The sequence below is a fragment of the Peromyscus leucopus genome, chromosome 6 (genome assembly GCF_004664715.2).
Source record: "Peromyscus leucopus breed LL Stock chromosome 6, UCI_PerLeu_2.1, whole genome shotgun sequence".
NCBI lineage: Eukaryota > Metazoa > Chordata > Mammalia > Rodentia > Cricetidae > Peromyscus > Peromyscus leucopus.
Window position 1 is genome coordinate 124607462 of NC_051068.1, and position 18402 is coordinate 124625863.

At 43.0% G+C, this 18402-nt stretch overlaps 1 protein-coding gene across 1 annotated transcript in view; it reads right to left on the minus strand.

Annotated features, from left to right (window-relative positions):
- The window catches only part of St6galnac3 (ST6 N-acetylgalactosaminide alpha-2,6-sialyltransferase 3), a 536629-nt gene that overhangs the window by 201499 nt on the left and 316728 nt on the right, over positions 1-18402 (minus strand). Inside the window, exon 3 of the mRNA XM_028879174.2 lies at positions 13524-13933. Coding sequence (XP_028735007.1) covers positions 13524-13933 — 410 coding nt within the window. The remainder of the gene's footprint in view (positions 1-13523; positions 13934-18402) is intronic.

Consider the following 18402-nt stretch of genomic DNA (forward strand, 5'->3'; position numbering starts at 1 on the left):
AGGTAAGGCTGTAATGGTCACAGCTATGGAACAGTGCCAGACTGAACTTCAAAGAGATGTAATCTGATGGGAATGCAGGACAGAGAGAAAGTGATGAGCTCATGCACTGTTAGGGAAATAAATACATAATGAGCGAAACTGGAAAGCTACAGTCATGTAAACACATATCCATTGTAGATGCTTCGCTCAGGAGCCAGCACAGGGTGATTAGTCTATCTAGAATGATGAAGTGCTGTACCCTCACACACTAATGAGCAACAACATCTGGCAGGATTGCAGAGGGGCAAGAGCTTAAGACAGTGACAAATAAAATGCAGTGCTACAGGGCCTTCAACACTGAGATGAAGATTCCCTTCAATCAAACTATCACAGAAAAGAATTCTAGGTATTTACAGACCACTACACCAATGATAAGGGGCAAAATATAGCCAAAATAATTGAATGTGACTTGATCTTTCTCCAACACACACCCTCTCAAAGTGCAGATCTAGGACCTGCACAGCACTACCTGGCAATTTCCTAGAAAGGCAGAGCTTTGGAGATGAGGTATAGCCCAGAAACACCAGGTTGGGCATTCCAGCAGCTCCTCAGTTGACACTGATGCAGCTTCCATGCTTGAGACCGTTGTTCTCCCAACTCAGGTAAGAAAGGGAGTTTTGCTGCCCTCACTGGACAGCGGGTCAATTAAGCCAACCTAGACAATTACATTTTGACTACAAGACCATATACTAGCGAATGAAAAGCAGCCAGGGCAGTTGTTTAGGTGAATAACACAACTCCAGTCCTAGTATTCCCGAACTAGCGGGCTCTGCTGGATGAGAACACTGCTCTGGGCATGTGATTGATGCTCGTCCTGAAAGCAGGCAACTCTTGCTTTGTTGTCCAGCTACTTTGAAGGACCCTGTAAAACAAGTTTTACAAGATACCTGAGTCTCTTCTTTGTTTGTGCATCTCTAGGTCATTCACCAGCAGAAAAATATTATCTATTATATAACTGGCACTGTTTGAGGTCCTTGGTCTGTATCAGTGAACAAAATAATGAACCCTTCCCTTCCCCTAAGGAACATATATCCTGCTGGGAGGTATACATAAAAGAAATAAGCAATCAAGTAAATAAATATATTATAGAACACAGTCGATTTGAAAAGCCCCTGAGGTAAAATTAGGAAAGTAGAACAAGGTAAGAGTTGAGCATACTGGACTATGCAGTACACATTTCTGTTTCAAACGTTGTGATCAACTCACTGAGCTGGTGACAAACAGCTGGCTATGCACTGCGTGAGAAGAAGAGTATCCTGGCAGCCTCCTAGAGCAAAGGTACCCAATACAAGCGCATCAGGTGTCTAGGTGATGAAGCAAAGTGAACAAGGTGCTAAGTTAGACATGCAAAGCTCAGAGAGGAAAAGGGGGGACTGGTCCCTGCTGTAAACACTGCAAGTCATCAGGGAAGTACAGCCTTGGATGAGAATGTGTCCCATTGGTGGGACACTTGTCTAGCTTGCGCGGTGTCCTGGGCTTGATCTTAGCACAACATGCACCAAGTGTAGTGGTGACACCTGGGATCTGTGCGCCAAGGACACAGAGACAGGAGGATCAAGAGTTCCAAAACATCTTAGCTACCTGGCAAGATCTATGCCTGCTTAGACTGGTCTCAAAAAACAAAAAACTAAATTAAAACTAAAAAAGTAAAATGGGGTATGAAAATATGAACAAAATTTTAAAAATATGAAGGCTGAGGGCTATCAGAGGGTCTGACCAAAGAGGGGCATGTCTGCATTATATAAAAAATGTTTTCAATATTTCTCTTCAACCATGGAGCACAAACCCATCAAACATTTATGCAGAGGGCTGGAAGATACACCTCCCATTTTTCTTTTCTTTAGGCTCATCAAGAAGTTATTTAAAATATTTCTACTATAATTATTTACAGTTTTCCTATCAAAGAAGAAAGTGTGTGTGTGTGTGTGTGTGTGTGTGTGTGTGTGTATCATTGGAAAATGAAAGCCAGACAGTTTTGCTAGAGGTTTTGGTCCTCTGCTTGGGTCTTTTGTTTCTGCTCTGGGGTGGAAGTCACATTTGCCACCTAAGGATCAAGGGTGTTGGTGGGTTCAGGTTCTCTGACTGGGTCTGTTCATGAAGCAACTGGCAGCTAAGAGAATTGTGAGTGAAATTCTGGAACCCACTTTACCACTGATGAGAAACTAAAATAGAAACCTGCCTTTGAAGAATGGATCTGTCAGTGACTTATTACAAACCCAGCACCCAGCCATGAAAACCCTGGAAAAGGTAACAGATTTGCCAACCTTTGGCTAAGACAGAGCACGGGTGGTCTCTCTGAATAGACCTGGGGAAACTTTTCTATCAGAATCGAGCCCTACAATTTATCCGTTCAGCATTGCTGTGAGCCATCTATACAGCATAAAACTGCTTTGAAATTCACTAGTATTTCATAAACAACAAAGGGATTTTGAGGTTGTTTTCTTCAGTGATGGGCACTGAACCCAGCTCCTTGAACACACCAGGCAAGCTCTCTACCACTAAGCTATCTCTAGCCCACAAAAGGACTGGGTAGGATTTGTATTCATTTACTTATTCATTCATCTGTTTAATATTTACTGGATGACTATCAGAACCAAGCAGTCTACCGTGGTGCTTGAGGACACAAACACATAGAGCTGGGGCCCTCCCCAGGTGTTTGGGGACCACCTGATGAGCTTAGACACAGCAGCAATGGTGCATGATAGAAAGTAATGGTTTCTATACAAATACAAGCTATAATGCTATGGGGTTTCAGAGGAAATACACGCTCTGTGTGGGCATGTTGCAGAGGCTTCGTGAATGAGGCAGCACTTGACTTAGTAATGATGTATGGCCTGTCTCTGTGCATCATGATGTGGGAGGGGCCATTAGCAGAAGAGGCATTTCTGCAAGCACAGAGACAGGACAGGTGTGTGAGAGGCAGACAGTAGTACACTATAGCCCTGGCAGTGGAAACAATGGAGAAGGGGAAGTGAGCTGTCAATGAGGTGAACTCAAGGAGCCCTGACACACACACGAGAGAGAAAGAGACCTCGTGACTGGCTTACAATAGGACAGGATCACAGAATTGGGATCTGACTACCAAGGTTATTTGGGAAATAGCTATTCTTTCTCTATGAATGGGATGTTGCCTGTCCTTCCATCCAAAGCAATAAAAATTTCACAATGTAAAGTGACCTCCTCGGATGAGCAACATTGGGCTGGCCTGGCCGGGTTCTCACTGAAATGCAAACTCTACAGCCTGGCTCCAGTTTGCCCATATCAACAGTCAACAGGATGTACACTCAAGTTGGTAAAGTGCTATGCTGATCTGGACAATCTACTCTTTATTCAGGAAAAAAAGCTGCACCAGGACATCTAATTCAAGGGACAGCATTTCTATAATTAGGAAGAAAGGCATTTCCAGAAGGAAGCATTTGACACAGAAATGACTGAGTGCTGGCATCCTGGGCATGTGGCAAGGTGTTCTGAAGCGTCTGTTCAAGCAGCTCAACTCAAGAAGCACAAATGAGCTTAACAAGATTAAGTGCAGAAAAATCAAATCAAAACAAAACAAACAAAAAACCTGACTGTATATGTTTTAAAGATTTATTTTACTTTAAAGTATGTATACATATGTGTGTCTGTGTGGAGCTATATGCACAGAGTGCAGGTGACCTTGGATGTCAGTTGAGAAGCATCTGATATGAGTGCTGGGAATGAACTCAGGTTCTCTGTAGCAGCAGTACGTGATCTTAGCTACTGAGCCATCTCTTCAGTCCTCAGCTCTATTTTTAGAAGAATACAGAGGAGGGGTATGCTTCCAGCTCACAAATCTTAATTTTCTTAATGGTGAACTAGTGTTGATGAGAGAAAGACAGTCTAAGTAATTAAAGAAGCAAATAAATAAATACATGGCCAGGAAAACCCAAAATACAGAAGAAGGAGGTAACGAGAGATGAAGCTTATCACTAATCAACCTTGAAGGTCGGTATGGAACATTTGAGTCTAGACATGGCTTGCATGGCTTCTCACTGAAGGCATCTCGCCTTGTGATACACACCTGTGGTCAGCAGCCATTTTGCTGAAAGGACTGTTGAGGGCAACTGTCCCTAGGACTTTCCAGATAGTGTAATCTCTCCCATCAACACACTTCTGTCTCTCTTCATCCCCTTGTGTGTGTGTGTGTGTGTGTGTGTGTGTGTGTGTGTGTGTGTGTCTACATGCATGCATGTGTATTTGTATGTATGTATGCATGCATGTGTGTATGCTTGTGTGTGTGCATATGTGTGCTTGTGTGCACATGTGTATGTATGTGTGTTTGTGTGTGTGTGCACACATGTGCGATTTACACAGAAGTTGGTACTGTCATTTTGATGCATCATTAGCATCCTTCTTCATCTGCCATTCTGAAGAGATGGCTTCTTTTTATGGGATTTTCCATTTCCAGCATTTGTACATTACAGAGGAGCCTAACACAGGCCACTTAATAATGGGAAAATGGAAGTTCTGTGTCTGGATGCTTGTTAGCATGAAGCCAGCGTCCTGGGAGCCTTATTCTACTTTTGTGACCCGGGAGTCCAAGGGGTCTGCCCACAACTGTGGTATGAATTCAGGATTCCTGCCAATAAGTCAGCTGGGGAAGGACCATTAATTCCACTTGCAGAGGGAAAAGTGCTGAGTGCGTTTCCAGTGACAGCCCTCAGAAGGACAAAAGAGGAAACAGCATTTCTGATTCTGTCTTGTTCACGCCAAGGCTTGCTCCACGCTGCCTGGTCTCCCTTAGTCCAGGTTTTCTGGGGTTAGGAGCCTTTTCTGAGAGTTGGGAACAGCCAGATATCTTTGTCTGTGGGGTTGGCACACAAGGATAACACACCTTTGGGTGAGTGTGGCACATTTCTTGGGCCGTCTGTGCTTTGTGTTTACTGTCCTCCCTGCCACCACCCTGTGTTCTTTGAAGATGTCTGCCTTGTGCAGTGGCAGGGACTCATGAAGACCCCAGATCCTCAGGAGACGTGAGACCCCTCAGACTAGAACCAACCGAGTTTACAAACCCCAGGGATGTGAGCCAATTCGATCCTTACAGCAATGACAGAAGAATCTTTCAAATGATACAAGCTACAAGAAACTTCTAGAAATGACCCAGCTGAAAGGGTGAAACCCAAGCTGCCCTTAAGACCCTGGCTAAATAAGGAAATACGACAACAGGGCTGACGTTCCTGGTCTCTCTCTCTCCTGGAGACTGAGTGCAAATGATGGCGCTCTCTGGCAGAAAGGAGCCAGGCAGGGAATTTGATTCGTACAGATCAACGTCCCATGCTCTCATTACTTCCTGACAGTGGCTGTCATGGCTTCGTAAATGATCTTTACAAGTGACTCCCTCTTTTCTCATCCTCTTCACCTTAGGCAGGAGCATTTTGAAACACAGTTCCATTTGCTGCTAACTTTCATTAATTTCACCCATCCCTAAAGGCGGAGCCACACTGCTCCAGCTAATTACGACCTATTTAGGGCAGCTCAGAGTCCTTTATCAGCCTAGAATTAGCTTTGCTCTTTTAATAGTGACTATAGCTTTCTCAATTATTAGTTAATTAAATAATGTGCCTACATCTGCCAACACGTTTCTGAAGTGGGAAGCAATCTGCAATTGCCCACCTGCCAGAGGTTACAGCATAGCACTCACAGTCTGCCCGTGGCCTTCCGGAAGCTAATACTCCCCATGCCTATGCATGCCAGGCACATACTCTCATCCTTCCAGGGAGGGGGACCATGTGCTGCTGTCAGCCCCGCAGCACCTCCAGGGGGATTCTATCTTAAGATGTATTAGGGTAAACGTTGGCCGCTAGCTTGATAAAGTTATTTATGCATACCAATCATTCAAAGGGGAGCAAAAAGACATTTTGGTCAGAATGTTTTGAATATAAAAACCTTTCATTCCAAAGGTTTCTGGGAGGCAGGGACGATCTCAGAATTAATAATTCTTATTTATTAGGATCATATTTGATAAGCAAAGCCATGAGGGTGGCCACTGTCCAACAATCAGATAACTAGAGAATGGATGAATGTCCTCTGTGCAGGCTCCCAGGCTCCCAGGCTCCGCGGCTCCCCACAGGCCATACTGACTCCCAAGCCAGAGCTTTAGGCAGCAACTAATACAAGAACAAATTAATTCCCATTTGGTTTGAAAAGTATTCCAGCATATGTAAGGGGTAGTCTAGGATCGGTCCAAGAAATGTAAGGGTCTGACATTGTTGCCACCACTACACATTTTCTCAGCAAGGAGTCCCCTGGGGGAAAAAAGAAAGCTCTGGGAAAATGAAAGTACCATGCCTAGCCAACATTTGCTTATCTGTGTGTTAGGGGTGCATGCTCAACACATGCACCATAGAATATGTGTGGAGATCAGAGAACAATTTCTAAGAATCAGTTCTCTCCTTCCACAATTTGGATCCCAGAGATCACACTTGTGTCTTTGGTTTGGAGACAGGTACCTTTATCCACTGAGCCATCTTGTCAACCCAAGGCTGTGTTTTTCTTTTCTTTCTTTTTTTTTTTTTTTTTTTTTTTTTTTTTTTTTTTGGTTTTTCGAGACAGGGTTTCTCTGTGTAGCTTTGCGCCTTTCCTGAAACTCACTTGGTAGCCCAGGCTGGCCTCAAACTCACAGAGATCCGCCTACCTCTGCCTCCCGAGTGCTGGGATTAAAGGCGTGTGCCACCACTGCCCGGCACAAGGCTGTGTTTTTCAAAAAGAACTTTGACGACTGAAAAAAAAAAAAAAAAGGAAGACAAAAGACAGGAAGGAAGGAAGGAAGGAAGGAAGGAAGGAAGGAAGGAAGGAAGGAAGGAAGGAAGGAAGGGAGAGAGGGAGGGAGAAAGGAGGGAAGGAGGGAGGGAGGGGAAAGGAGGGAGGGAGGAAGGGGAGGAGGGAGGGAGGGAAGGAAGGAAGGAAGGAAGGAAGGAAGGAAGGAAGGAAGGAAGGTTATGAAGTATTTCCTTTTGAGGAACTAAACCTAATGTTTCTATCAAAAATTATTTTAAATATCAGTGACATCAGCATTGTAAGCCTGTAAATTGACAGTGATATGATCTCTCCATTAGAATCTGATGGTTGGGAATGTTATTTAAGCGGTACAGTATTTGCCTGGCAGGTCTAAGGCCATGAGTTTGAGCCCCACCAAATACACATAAAGACAAAAATGAGAACTTGCTGATGAATTCTGGCAGTCAAAGGGAATGAAACAGCTTTACAACAAAAGCAAACTGAAATGGAGACCCCTTGTTCCGTATTCCTTTCTGTCTGCAACTACGTGTGCACACCACAGCGTTCCCTCTAGTTACTTAGGAGGAAAACATCACGGCCTTCAGGGCGACACACCCAGCACGCTCCTGTGAGTTCAGCCTTACACGTCTGGCACGAATGCCTCCCACTTAAACATCTTCGGTGCACAGTACTCCTAACAGGCCTGCAATGATTACATAGCTGATTTGCCATTACTCAACGTTTACTATGTTTTGCAAGATAACGGAAATGATTAATCGCAATGCTGTTCCCAGCACCTTTGATTGGCAGCCTGCCAGAAAGAAAACACAGACATAAGACATGGCATGTTAAGGTAAAAGCCTGGTAGGCCTGACTTAAAATGGAAAGACTCATGGTGATCTTATTGATAAACAATACACACAGCATATATTGTTTATAATCTATCTCTGCCCACTCTAAAGGCCAAGAAAAAAATTCAACTTTGCAATAATGAATGCCACAGTGCCATGGTTTATTTTCTTTTAACAACTAGAAGAACCAAGGCTCTTTGAAGAATGTCTGAATACAGGTCCACAGGAGGATGTAGGTAAGTGCTGAAGTACCTACACAAAGGATACAGTCAACAAGGAAAGTGACAGCCTGAAGAATGGGAAAAGGTCTTCACCAACCCCACATCTGACAGAGGACTGATATCCAGAATATATAAGGAACTCAAGAAATTAGACATCAAAACACCCAACAGTCCAATTAAGAAATGGGCTATAGAACTAAACAGAGAATTCTCAACAGAGGAAGCTTCAAATGGCTGAAAGACATTTAAGGAATTGCTCAACATCCTTAGTTATCAGAGAAATGCAAATCAAAATGACTCTGAGATACCACCTTACACCTGTCAGAATGGCTAAGATCAAAAACACTGAAGACAGCTTATGGTGGAGAGGATGTGGAACTAGGGGAACTCTCCACTGCTGGTGGGAATGCAAGCTTGTACAACCACTTTGGAAATCAATATGGTGCTATCTCAGAAAACTGGGAATCAATCTTCCTCAAGACCCAGCTATACCACTCTTGGGCATATACCCAAGAAATGATCAATCATACCACAAGGGCACTTGCTCAGCTATGTTCATATCAGCATTGTTTGTAATAGCCAGAACCTGGAAAAAACCTAGATGCCCTTCAACTGAAGAATGGATAAATAAAATGTGGTACATATACACAATGGAATACTACTCAGCAGAGAAAAACAATGACATCATGAGGATTGCAGGCAAATGGATGGATCTAGAAAAAAATCATCCCGAGTAAGGTAACCAAGACTCAGAAAGACAAACATGGTATGTACTCACTCATAGGAGGATACTAGATGTGAAACAAAGATGACTAGAGTGCTACTCACATCACCAGGGAGGCTACCTAGAAAACAGAACTCCAAGAAAGACACGGGGATCATCCAATGACAGAGAAATGGATAAGATCTACATGAACAACCTGGACTTGTGAGTGGGGGTTATGAAAGGCAAGATTCAAGGGAAAGAGAGCTTAGGGGAGCAGGAGATCGCAGCTGGATCAAGAACAGAGAGGGAGAACAAGAAATAAGAGAGCATGATAAATGAAGACCACATGAGAATAGGAAGAAGCAAAGTGCTAGAGAGGTCCACAGAAATCCACAAAAATACCTCCACAATAGACTACTGGCAATGGGTGAGAGAAAGCTTGAACTGACCTACTCTGGTGATAGGATGGCCAAACACCCTAATTGTCATGCTAGAAATCTCAACAACAAAAATTCCAAACGAATGGAAACACATGAACTATGAACCAATAGCTGAGGAGCCCCCAACTGGATCAGGCCCTCTGGATAAGTGAGACAGTTGATTAGCTTGAACTGTTTGGGAGGCGTGCAGGCAGTGGGAATGGGTCCTGTCCTCAGTGCATGAGCTGGCTGTTTGGAGCCTGGGGCTTATGCAGGGACACTTTGCTCAACCTGGGAGGAGGGGACTGGACCTGCCTGCACTGAATCTCCCCAAGGGAGTCTTTGCCCTGGAGGAGATGGGAATGGGGGGGTGGACTGGAGGGAAGGCAGGGGGCAGGGGGGAGGACATGGGAATCTGTGGCTAATATGTAAAATTAAATTATAAAATAAAAAAAAGAAAAATGAAAAAATAAATAAATAAATAAAAGTACCTACAATACGAGGAAGGAGGGAAGCTATCCATGACCTCTTCTGAATATCAAAAGCATGTAAAACCAATTTGAAGAGGTTCCCATGGGCTAAAAAACACATTCAGAGCATACATTGTGCTTTATAATAAATTGAACTACAAAAATACAGATACACTTAACCATTAGTCAGTATGTAAATATTAGAAGTTATGAACATGCAGGTCAGTTCAGAGGATGCCAAGAAACTAAAACATCAGAACCAGTCAGTCTTCTGTCTGATGGTAACCAAAGCAGGGCAAGGCCCTCTCTACAGAGTAGACCAGCAGTCAAAAGATAAGATAAAACCCTACCTTTGAGCAACCCTAATAAATACTTGCCTCCAGACAGTTAACATTAGTGGTTTCTACCATAAAAAAGAGACAATCACAGGATATTCTTCCTTTACAAGTATCACAGGATGCTCTTGGCAAAGAAATAAATACTAATTGGATCTGAATCCAGTCAACCTCAATACATAAAAACAAACGTAGAAGAAATAATATGAGAAGTTAATAAAACAACTACATGCTAGAAAACCCAGTGGCTAGGTTTCTTCAGTCATAAGTGATGTAGGCAAATAGCAATATGGGTAAGTACACACATAGGAAATACATCACTCAATTATAATGCATCGACCATATGTTAATCCTGATTCAAACTAATACTGAAAATATATGTACAAGACAACTGTTGACCATTGCAAGCCAGGGAATAATAAAATGGTATAAAGGAAGTGTTTGTATTTCCATGTAGGATGTAGAGCTTTTCTTTTGTCTTTTAAAATACACAGTAAACTATTTAAAGATGGATTACAATGATGTCTGTGGCTCCCTTCAAAATAATGCTTGGTGTAGCTAGAGTTTTCCTACCTTGCCCACAGTCAGGACAAATCTTTGTCACCCACCAGTCCCACAGCCGCTCAGACCCAACCAAGTAAACACAGAGACTTATATTGCTTACAAACTGTATGGCTGTGGCAGGCTTCTTGCTAACTGTTCTTATAGCTTAAATTAATCCATTTCCACAAATCTATACCCTGCCACATGGCTTGTGGCTTACCAGCATCTTTTCATGCTGCTTGTCAGGGTAGCGGCTGGCAGTGACTCCTTCTGCCTTCCTGTTCTTTTATTTCTCCTCTCTGTTAGTCCCGTTTAATACTTCTTGCCTAGCCACGGCCAATCAGGTTTTATTTATTGACCAATCAGAGCAACTTGACATACAGACCATCCCACAGCACAGCCAAGTGCAGACCATCTCAGACACCTGCACTCAGGCCCGTGGTCCTAATCATCCTCTATGCAGACCTGCTGGGTAAAGCCATGAGGAACCCAAGAACGGGCTCCCATAGGACATACAGAACATCCCACAGCAGCTTGGGGAAGGAGAAAGTGTGTGGGATACCGTTGAACTAAGACTGGTCACGAGTTAGTAAATCCTCAAGCTGAGGGCTGGCTTTACAGAGACGATGAGACTAGCAGGCTCTGCTGCGTCAGTTTGACATTTTCCTTATAACAAGTTTTTTGAAGATATTGTTGAGGCTGTGAATCCAGCTCAATGTGTATGAACCCTTGATGCAAAAACGAACTCAGTTTAAATCTCCAAAACACGTGTGAAGTCTGGCAGAGCCCTGAGCGTCTGTCCGTCCAGAACTGGCAGCTCACTATCCAGTCAGCTTGGCTGCCATGGGAAACTTCAGGCTCAATGAGAGATCCTGTCTCAAACAGTAAGGCGGAGAGTGACAGAGGAAAACGCCAGACCTCTGCTTCCAGTTTCCATGTGTGTACACATGTGTATACAACAAACATCTACGTACTCAGAGACATTGTCTGAAGTTGGTCATCGTGTGCCAGAGAACCATGGAAAATCATTATATTCAGCACAAGCAGGGCTGGATTTAAATCATAATGGAGACGGAAGCCTTTGAGGTCATTTTTGTCAACAGCATGCTGACCAGCCAAATTCTACTTGTCATCCCTTCTACTGAGTTCTAAAGAACTTAGAGACTTTAATTCTCCAGTCTGCCACACAGTGAAATAACAGTGGGAAGGCATAACCATGGAAAAAGAAAACAAAAGAAGCAAACGTGTACCATCAAATCTTTTGACCTCTGAAAGAACCCCATTGATAGATATCTGAAAACTAGCTTTACCAAGACAGCAAAACCGACACACTATAAGCAGTTTTACTCATCACAGACACAAAAAGCAACCTCCCAACGCTATTCTCTAATCATTCTACAGCCATGCTTATGTGACAGAGCTGTTTCAATGAAAGCTCACAGTAAAAACCAACGCGATTCAAGCACCAGGAACAAATACCACACTAAGCTCTTCTCTGATACCCCCAAATGATCCTCAGGCTTATCATTGTAACTGAGGGGTACCCTAAGGGATAGCTCTAATGAAAAACCAAATACATCTAATTAATTGCATTGCTCAGGGCTAGTAAGAGACCAGAGGTTTCTGAGCCCCAGGAGAATGGTCATATTCATACAGAACGGAGCTACAGGTGAGTGCAGTTCTTGCAAACAAGATCTGCCGGTCTGCTTGGACGGCTTATGCTATACCGGTTTGGATCTAACCTTTGAGGTTCTTCCTGCATAAGAGGGACTCATGTTAAAGTGTTGATCTGTCCTGCATTTCAGGTGAAACTGTTTTAGGGGCTCAGAAGTAGAAATGCTAAGTGAAAATCAGCCCACACTATCAATAGGTCCATTGGTCTACCTGAGTGTGTACATGTGTGTGTGTGCGTGCATATGACTGTGTGTATGTATATGTGTCTGTGTGTGTGCATATGTATATGTGCATGTGTGTGTCCATGCATGTATGTGATAAAATACAATATATGTCGTTTATTAAGAACCTAAAAAAGGCATTCTTGGGGGTGCACGTAGGGGACAGTGAGCTGAAAAAAAAGAGACCACAAAAAGTCCCCTGCCAAGATTGTCAATGTATGATAAACATGGAAATTACACCTGGAAATAGCACATCCCAACTCTCCACAACTAGTTGCCCAATAGTTACAACTTTCTATTCGATAATATTGAGCAGTAAAAGACGGCATGCATTTTAAGGAAATCAGAATGTTAGCACTGCAATTACAGTCAAAGCTCAATTTATTCATAGTATTGCACAAATAAGCAAAATTCACATATAATCTAAAACTTCAGGCACAGGTTTCTGAATCTTCTTCAGCAATTCTTTATTAGTGCTGAATATCAGCCAAGATTGATCGGTTTGTAATTTTGCTTCCCTCACTTTTCTGATTCTTTCTAAAGAGGCAGGGAAACCAGCAGATGGTAGAGTTGCCTGAGAAGTGAGGGCCATGAGGGAGCGAGGAGAGGAAGCAGAAGATGAGGAAGAGAAGGAGCCTGGAGCAGAGAAGGTGGGGACAGTGATTGATGGAATGGGGCAGAGAAGTGCATGCAACCAAAATGTAGGATGGTTTTGAATAATTGAGCAAAGGATATTTATACTTCATTTCTCTTTAAGAATCCAAGTGCTAATGATTTTAAGGAATACATAATGTCAATATGGTATTTTATTCAGTGTAGTGTTCAAGATCACAGGGCTATTACTATGCACGAATCTGCACAGTCATATTAAAGGGTCAATAGTCTACTCTCTGTCTGGTTTCAAGGAGGTGGAAGGAGCCACAATTCCCAGTTAAGATGGATTAAAATCCTGAAATTCCCGAGTATTTGTGTTTTGAAACAGAATGTGAAGATGTCCTCTTTTAGCCAAAAATCCAATTTAATCAATAACAAATTGAGCTACATAGGAAGAGCTCTAAAGACATTTTGGAGAACTATCCACCATTTTCAGAGCTTCAAACCTGTTAAAACGGAGGGAACAGAAGGCAGTGTGGGCAGCATTAATGGGACCTCATTGTCAGATCATGCAGTAATCATAATAATCAAAACCACGTAGCAAGTGGTTTAAAAAATATCTCTGTTCATTTGATAGCTGGCAGGGGGACTCAGCAAAGAGTCACCGCACAGGACAATAAAAGTCACCGAGGCTCTTTTAGAGAGGACTCACCTGTCTTTCCCAGTTTCCTCCTTAAAAACTCCATCGCAGTAACTCATCCGCTGCTCTGTGGTCACATAAATCTGTGCATTTGGATAGTTATCAACTGTCTTTTTTAACATGTTGTACACAATGCCATTTCCATCCTTCCTCATGTTGCGGAAAGGGCCCCAAATAACATAAATGGTAGCACTTGCCTCCTTGAAAAAATAGTCAGGGTTTTTTAGCAAAAGAGGAACACTGGTATGTGACACAACTCGAACCATCGTCACGTGGCCAACATCTTCCTCAAAACCCTTGGTGGGGGCGTTGTTCATTCTCCAAACGCAGGAGGACCGGTCTATCTCCTCTCCCGCCTTACGTCCAACCATCTGACCGGAGTTTGACACAATGGCACAGTGGCCACAGTCCAGCTGCAGAGGCTGCAAGAGAGGAAAGGGAAGACCGTGGTCAAACGAGATCTCCAGCGGCCAAAGTGCCGCTTACTGCATAATTACTGTGTACGGAATTATCTGAGACACATCTATCCTGCAGTCTCTGCTACAGGTTAGCAAGTTGCCAGTGGGCTTTTATTAGAAAAATAAATACATACTGTTGAAAAATGATTACTTTCTGCATCTCCATGCTAGTTTAAATTATGTGGAAAAACAGTCATTCGTTTTCACTCTAAATGATGAGTTTTATAAGTGTAGACCTGTAATTTCAAATGAAGTAAGAAAATATGAAACTATTTGATTTCTACAGTTAGGATGGTGGCTATGAAAGAAACTCCAGCGCCACATTTCCTGCATGTGTGTCATGCTCCAGTGACATGTGTGCATGGGCAGGTGACATGTGTGCATGGGCAGGTGGCAGTTGATAAACATGTGAAGAAGACAGACGATGAGGCAGGCCTGAAGGAGACATACACAATCCAGACCCCCTTAAGACAGCAAAAATATTACACAGATGTTTAAAGATCCCCAAGTTGTTGTGTTAATGGTCCTTTGAGCTTAAATTGGCTTTAGGTGGACAAGGAAGGGCCTTTCTTGAGAACATGGAGAGGAATGCACACATCTTGAAAGCCTCAAAAGCTCCCCAGTGAACTAAAAAGACTCAGAAGCAAAACACTGATGTTCACGGCTTGTAGTTAATACAAATTCCAGTGGAGGAGCCAAGCCCACACCTTCTAAATCCAGACCCTCTAAATTAGAACTTCTAAGCCTCTATCTTCAAAGTCTGGATCTCCTTGACTTTACATTAATTTTATTACTTATGTATGTATATTTGTGTGTCTCTCTCTGTATGAGCATATTCACACAAACACCTATGGAGACCAGGAGAGGGAATCAGATCCTCTAAGAACCACAGACCACCATGAACCACCTGATATGGATGCTGGGAATCAAACTAAGGTCTTCTGCATGAGCAGTACATGTTCTTAACCTCTAAGCCATCTCTCAGGCCCACTAAGTCTACATCTTCTAACTCACATGCAGGGCTCCCTGCTCTTTGCATTATTCTGTTTTCAAAATAATAAAATAACCACTGGGACAGATGCATGCTTTTTAATCCCAGCACTTGGGAGGCAGAGACAGGCTGATCTCTGTGAGTTTGAAGCCAGCCTGGGCTACAGAGTGAGTTCCAGGACAGGCTCCGAAGCTACACAGAGAAACCTGTCTCAAAAAACCATAAAATAAAATAATCACACATGCCAGGCGGTGGTGGCGCACGCCTTTAATCCCAGCACTCGGGAGGCAGAGCCAGGCGGATCTCTATGAGTTTGAGGCCAGCCTGGACTACCAAGTGAGTTCCAGGAAAGGTGCAAAGCTACACAGAGAAACCCTGTCTCGAAGAAAAAATAAATAAATAAATAAAAAATAATCACACACATTACTTTTGCCATTTCTTTCACTTTTCTGGTTTTTCAAGACAGGGTTTCCCTGTGTAGCTTTGGTGCCTGTCCTGGCACTCACTCTGTAGCCCAGGCTGGCCTCAAACTCACAGAGATCCACCTGCCTCTACTGGGATTAAAGGTGTGCATCACTATCACCCGGTTGCTTTCTTTCTCACAGAAAGAAATTACTCCATCTGCAAAACAGCAAAAGAAAAACATTTTGGCAATGTGCACCTTTCTCATTCACTTCTTATAAGGCTGCACCTTTTGATCCTGAATTTGAACCCAAATATATTTTGTGCCTACTGAAGAATAGCTTCTCTCAAACATGGTCCTGTCCTAACTTTCCCCCTGCCAAATCTGCCATCTAGACAGTAAAGTCTTGTAAGAATAATGATTTTGCCTCTGACTTCAACAGAGGTCCCTGGGATAGATTGGTTGTTCAATTTGTTAAATTTGGAAATGAAAGAAATGGATTTAAAATAATCTATTAAGAGTCTGAACACTTTATGTCTTTTTATCTTTTTTTTAATATTTCAAGACAAGTTTATGGGACCTAAATATTCTCAGATGTGTGGTCTTCCACTTGACTTACCAGTCTACACTCTTAGAGAAAACCGTCTTTCTCTCCCTAGCAACTAACAACTGTTGATAGCTCTGTTGCTAGGAGTGGGTAAGAAGAGAAGTGGACCTAGGAAGAATAGTCAAAACAGGTATGACTCTCTCTAAGAACTAATTAAAAAATATCTGAACACTGAGCTAAATACTAGGGAAGAAATGGAGTTTCCCAATTAGTTTAGAACCATTTTAGAGGGAAAGAAAAAAAGCAATCAAGAGGAAACACATCAGCAAATCAGCAGGCTCAGTCGAGCTGTGGCAATCTACAAAAATGCTGGGTAACACAGCTCAGCAAGCCACCTGGACACTGACCGCACAGTTGCATCTGGTCACCTTTGCTGTCGATGGTGCCCCCTGCAGCAGTTTCTGGGTGCCTCCCATACAGCAGATACAGCTCCAAGAGGTACACCTGAGCCAAGAACTTACACACAAGAATTCCTGACGGCATGAAACCTACACTGAAGTTGTGCTTCTGTACACGAACACATCATGTATCAGCATCCTGTATGGTACATTCAAAGGTGATTGGTTCATAATAGAGAAGTGTATACACTGTGGAAAGTCTTACATGTGGAGGTGTACCAGTGCATGTGTGTCTGTGTGGGCACAGCTGGGGGCAGTGGAGAGCCACCAGGAGGCACTGTGGAGAGAGGAGCGAGTGCAGTAAAGGGTCTGGCCATGGGGAACCCAAGCGAAAGCCACTGCAAATACTCTGAGGCAGAAGACGGTGAGGAAGAAGAATGTGCTCTAGAGAGCCATGCGCACAGTGGGTCGGTATTGGGGTCAGAAAGGTGGTGGCCATGAATCACGGGTCCTATGACTTCCTGTGCAATGGAGAGCTTTGACAAGGGAGCACATGACCTGAGCTGTGTTTTAACAATGTTGGCTGCTACGTGGAAAGTGGGACCACAAGAAAAAAGGGTTGAAACAGGGAGAGCAAGCCACTGCTCCCACCCCAAAAGAGGAGTTGATGGGAGGACTCCCAGAGTGATGATGAGGGCGAGATGATGACAACCTCTGGGTATATTCCGGATTGGTCCAGACATGGAACATGGGAAGGTAGACATGAAAGGGAAAGAAGTCAATAGTAATGACAGGCTTTCTGCCACAGCCATGCGAGACTACAGCAGCCTTGAACTAAGATGAAAGGAAGGTGTTTGGAAATAAAACCAGGAGGGAAAACAGCAGGTTGTTTCCAGAGTAGGCAGGTGGGAGATGCCTGGAGAAAAGATTACTACATCTCATATCAAATCTACTCAAACTGTTTAATTGTTTGTCTGGCTCTGAGTGTAAAAGTAACATGTTCACTATGAAGAACTTGCAAAGGTTAAAAAAAAATATATATAACTAAAGTTATTCATATATCCATCACTCAACAATGATGACGAATATTTTCCTCTTTCTACATAGGCTATTGTAGGCAGGTTGAGAGATGCCAATTACACAGTTGAGTGCCTTTGGTTTTTCTTTTAATTTTGTGTTGATCTTTCCCATATCAGTAAATAATCATTGGAGAAAATTTTAATGCCTGTTTATTGTTCAATTATATAGATATGCCATAATGTATCTATTTTCCTACTGCCGGGCATCCAGCTATTATCTGATTTATTTTCTACTATAAAAAATACTTGGATAAATGTCTTTGTACTTTCTGGAGTATTCTGCAGCCAGCACTTAGGGTGTTGGCTTAGTCTTGTTGGCTTTCTTTTCTCTTTACGCCTGTAACATGTACACATCAGGCAAGGCGTCTGTGTGAGTGGTCAATACTAAGAATTAGAGAAAACACAACCTACTGGACCCACACAGGCCCATCTGTGACATGCCCAGAACACTGCAATCAGGGCTGGAGAAATGGCTCCATGGTGCCAAGTACTTCCTGCTCTTGCACAGAGCAGTGACTCAGTGTCCAGTACCTACATGGTGACTTACAACCATCTGTGATTCTAGGGAATCCTCTACCTGATCCTAGCCTATGAGCACTCAGCATGCATACAGTATACTTCTGAAATACATGCATAAACATATACAATAAAAATAAACAAACCCTTAAATAAATACCCCTGTGATCAACAGGCATGGTGATGGATGCCTGCAATGCATGTGCTTGAGAAGTAGAGGTAGGAGGATCATGAGTTCAAGGTCATCCTTAGGGATCTAGAGAATTTGATGTTAGTCTGGGCTACCTGTGGTACTATTAAACAAAAACAACTCTGTGATGAAGAAATTGTATATCACCTTGATCAACTGCAGTAAGCAGCCAATACAGCAGACCCCAGGGTAGAAGATGTCTGCCCAAAGTGGATAAGTCTATTAAGACACTTGAACCCAGGGTTTCTAGGCCAGTTCCATCACAAAGACTTTATTAAATGAAGGCACAAAGGAGCGACTTAGAGTCAG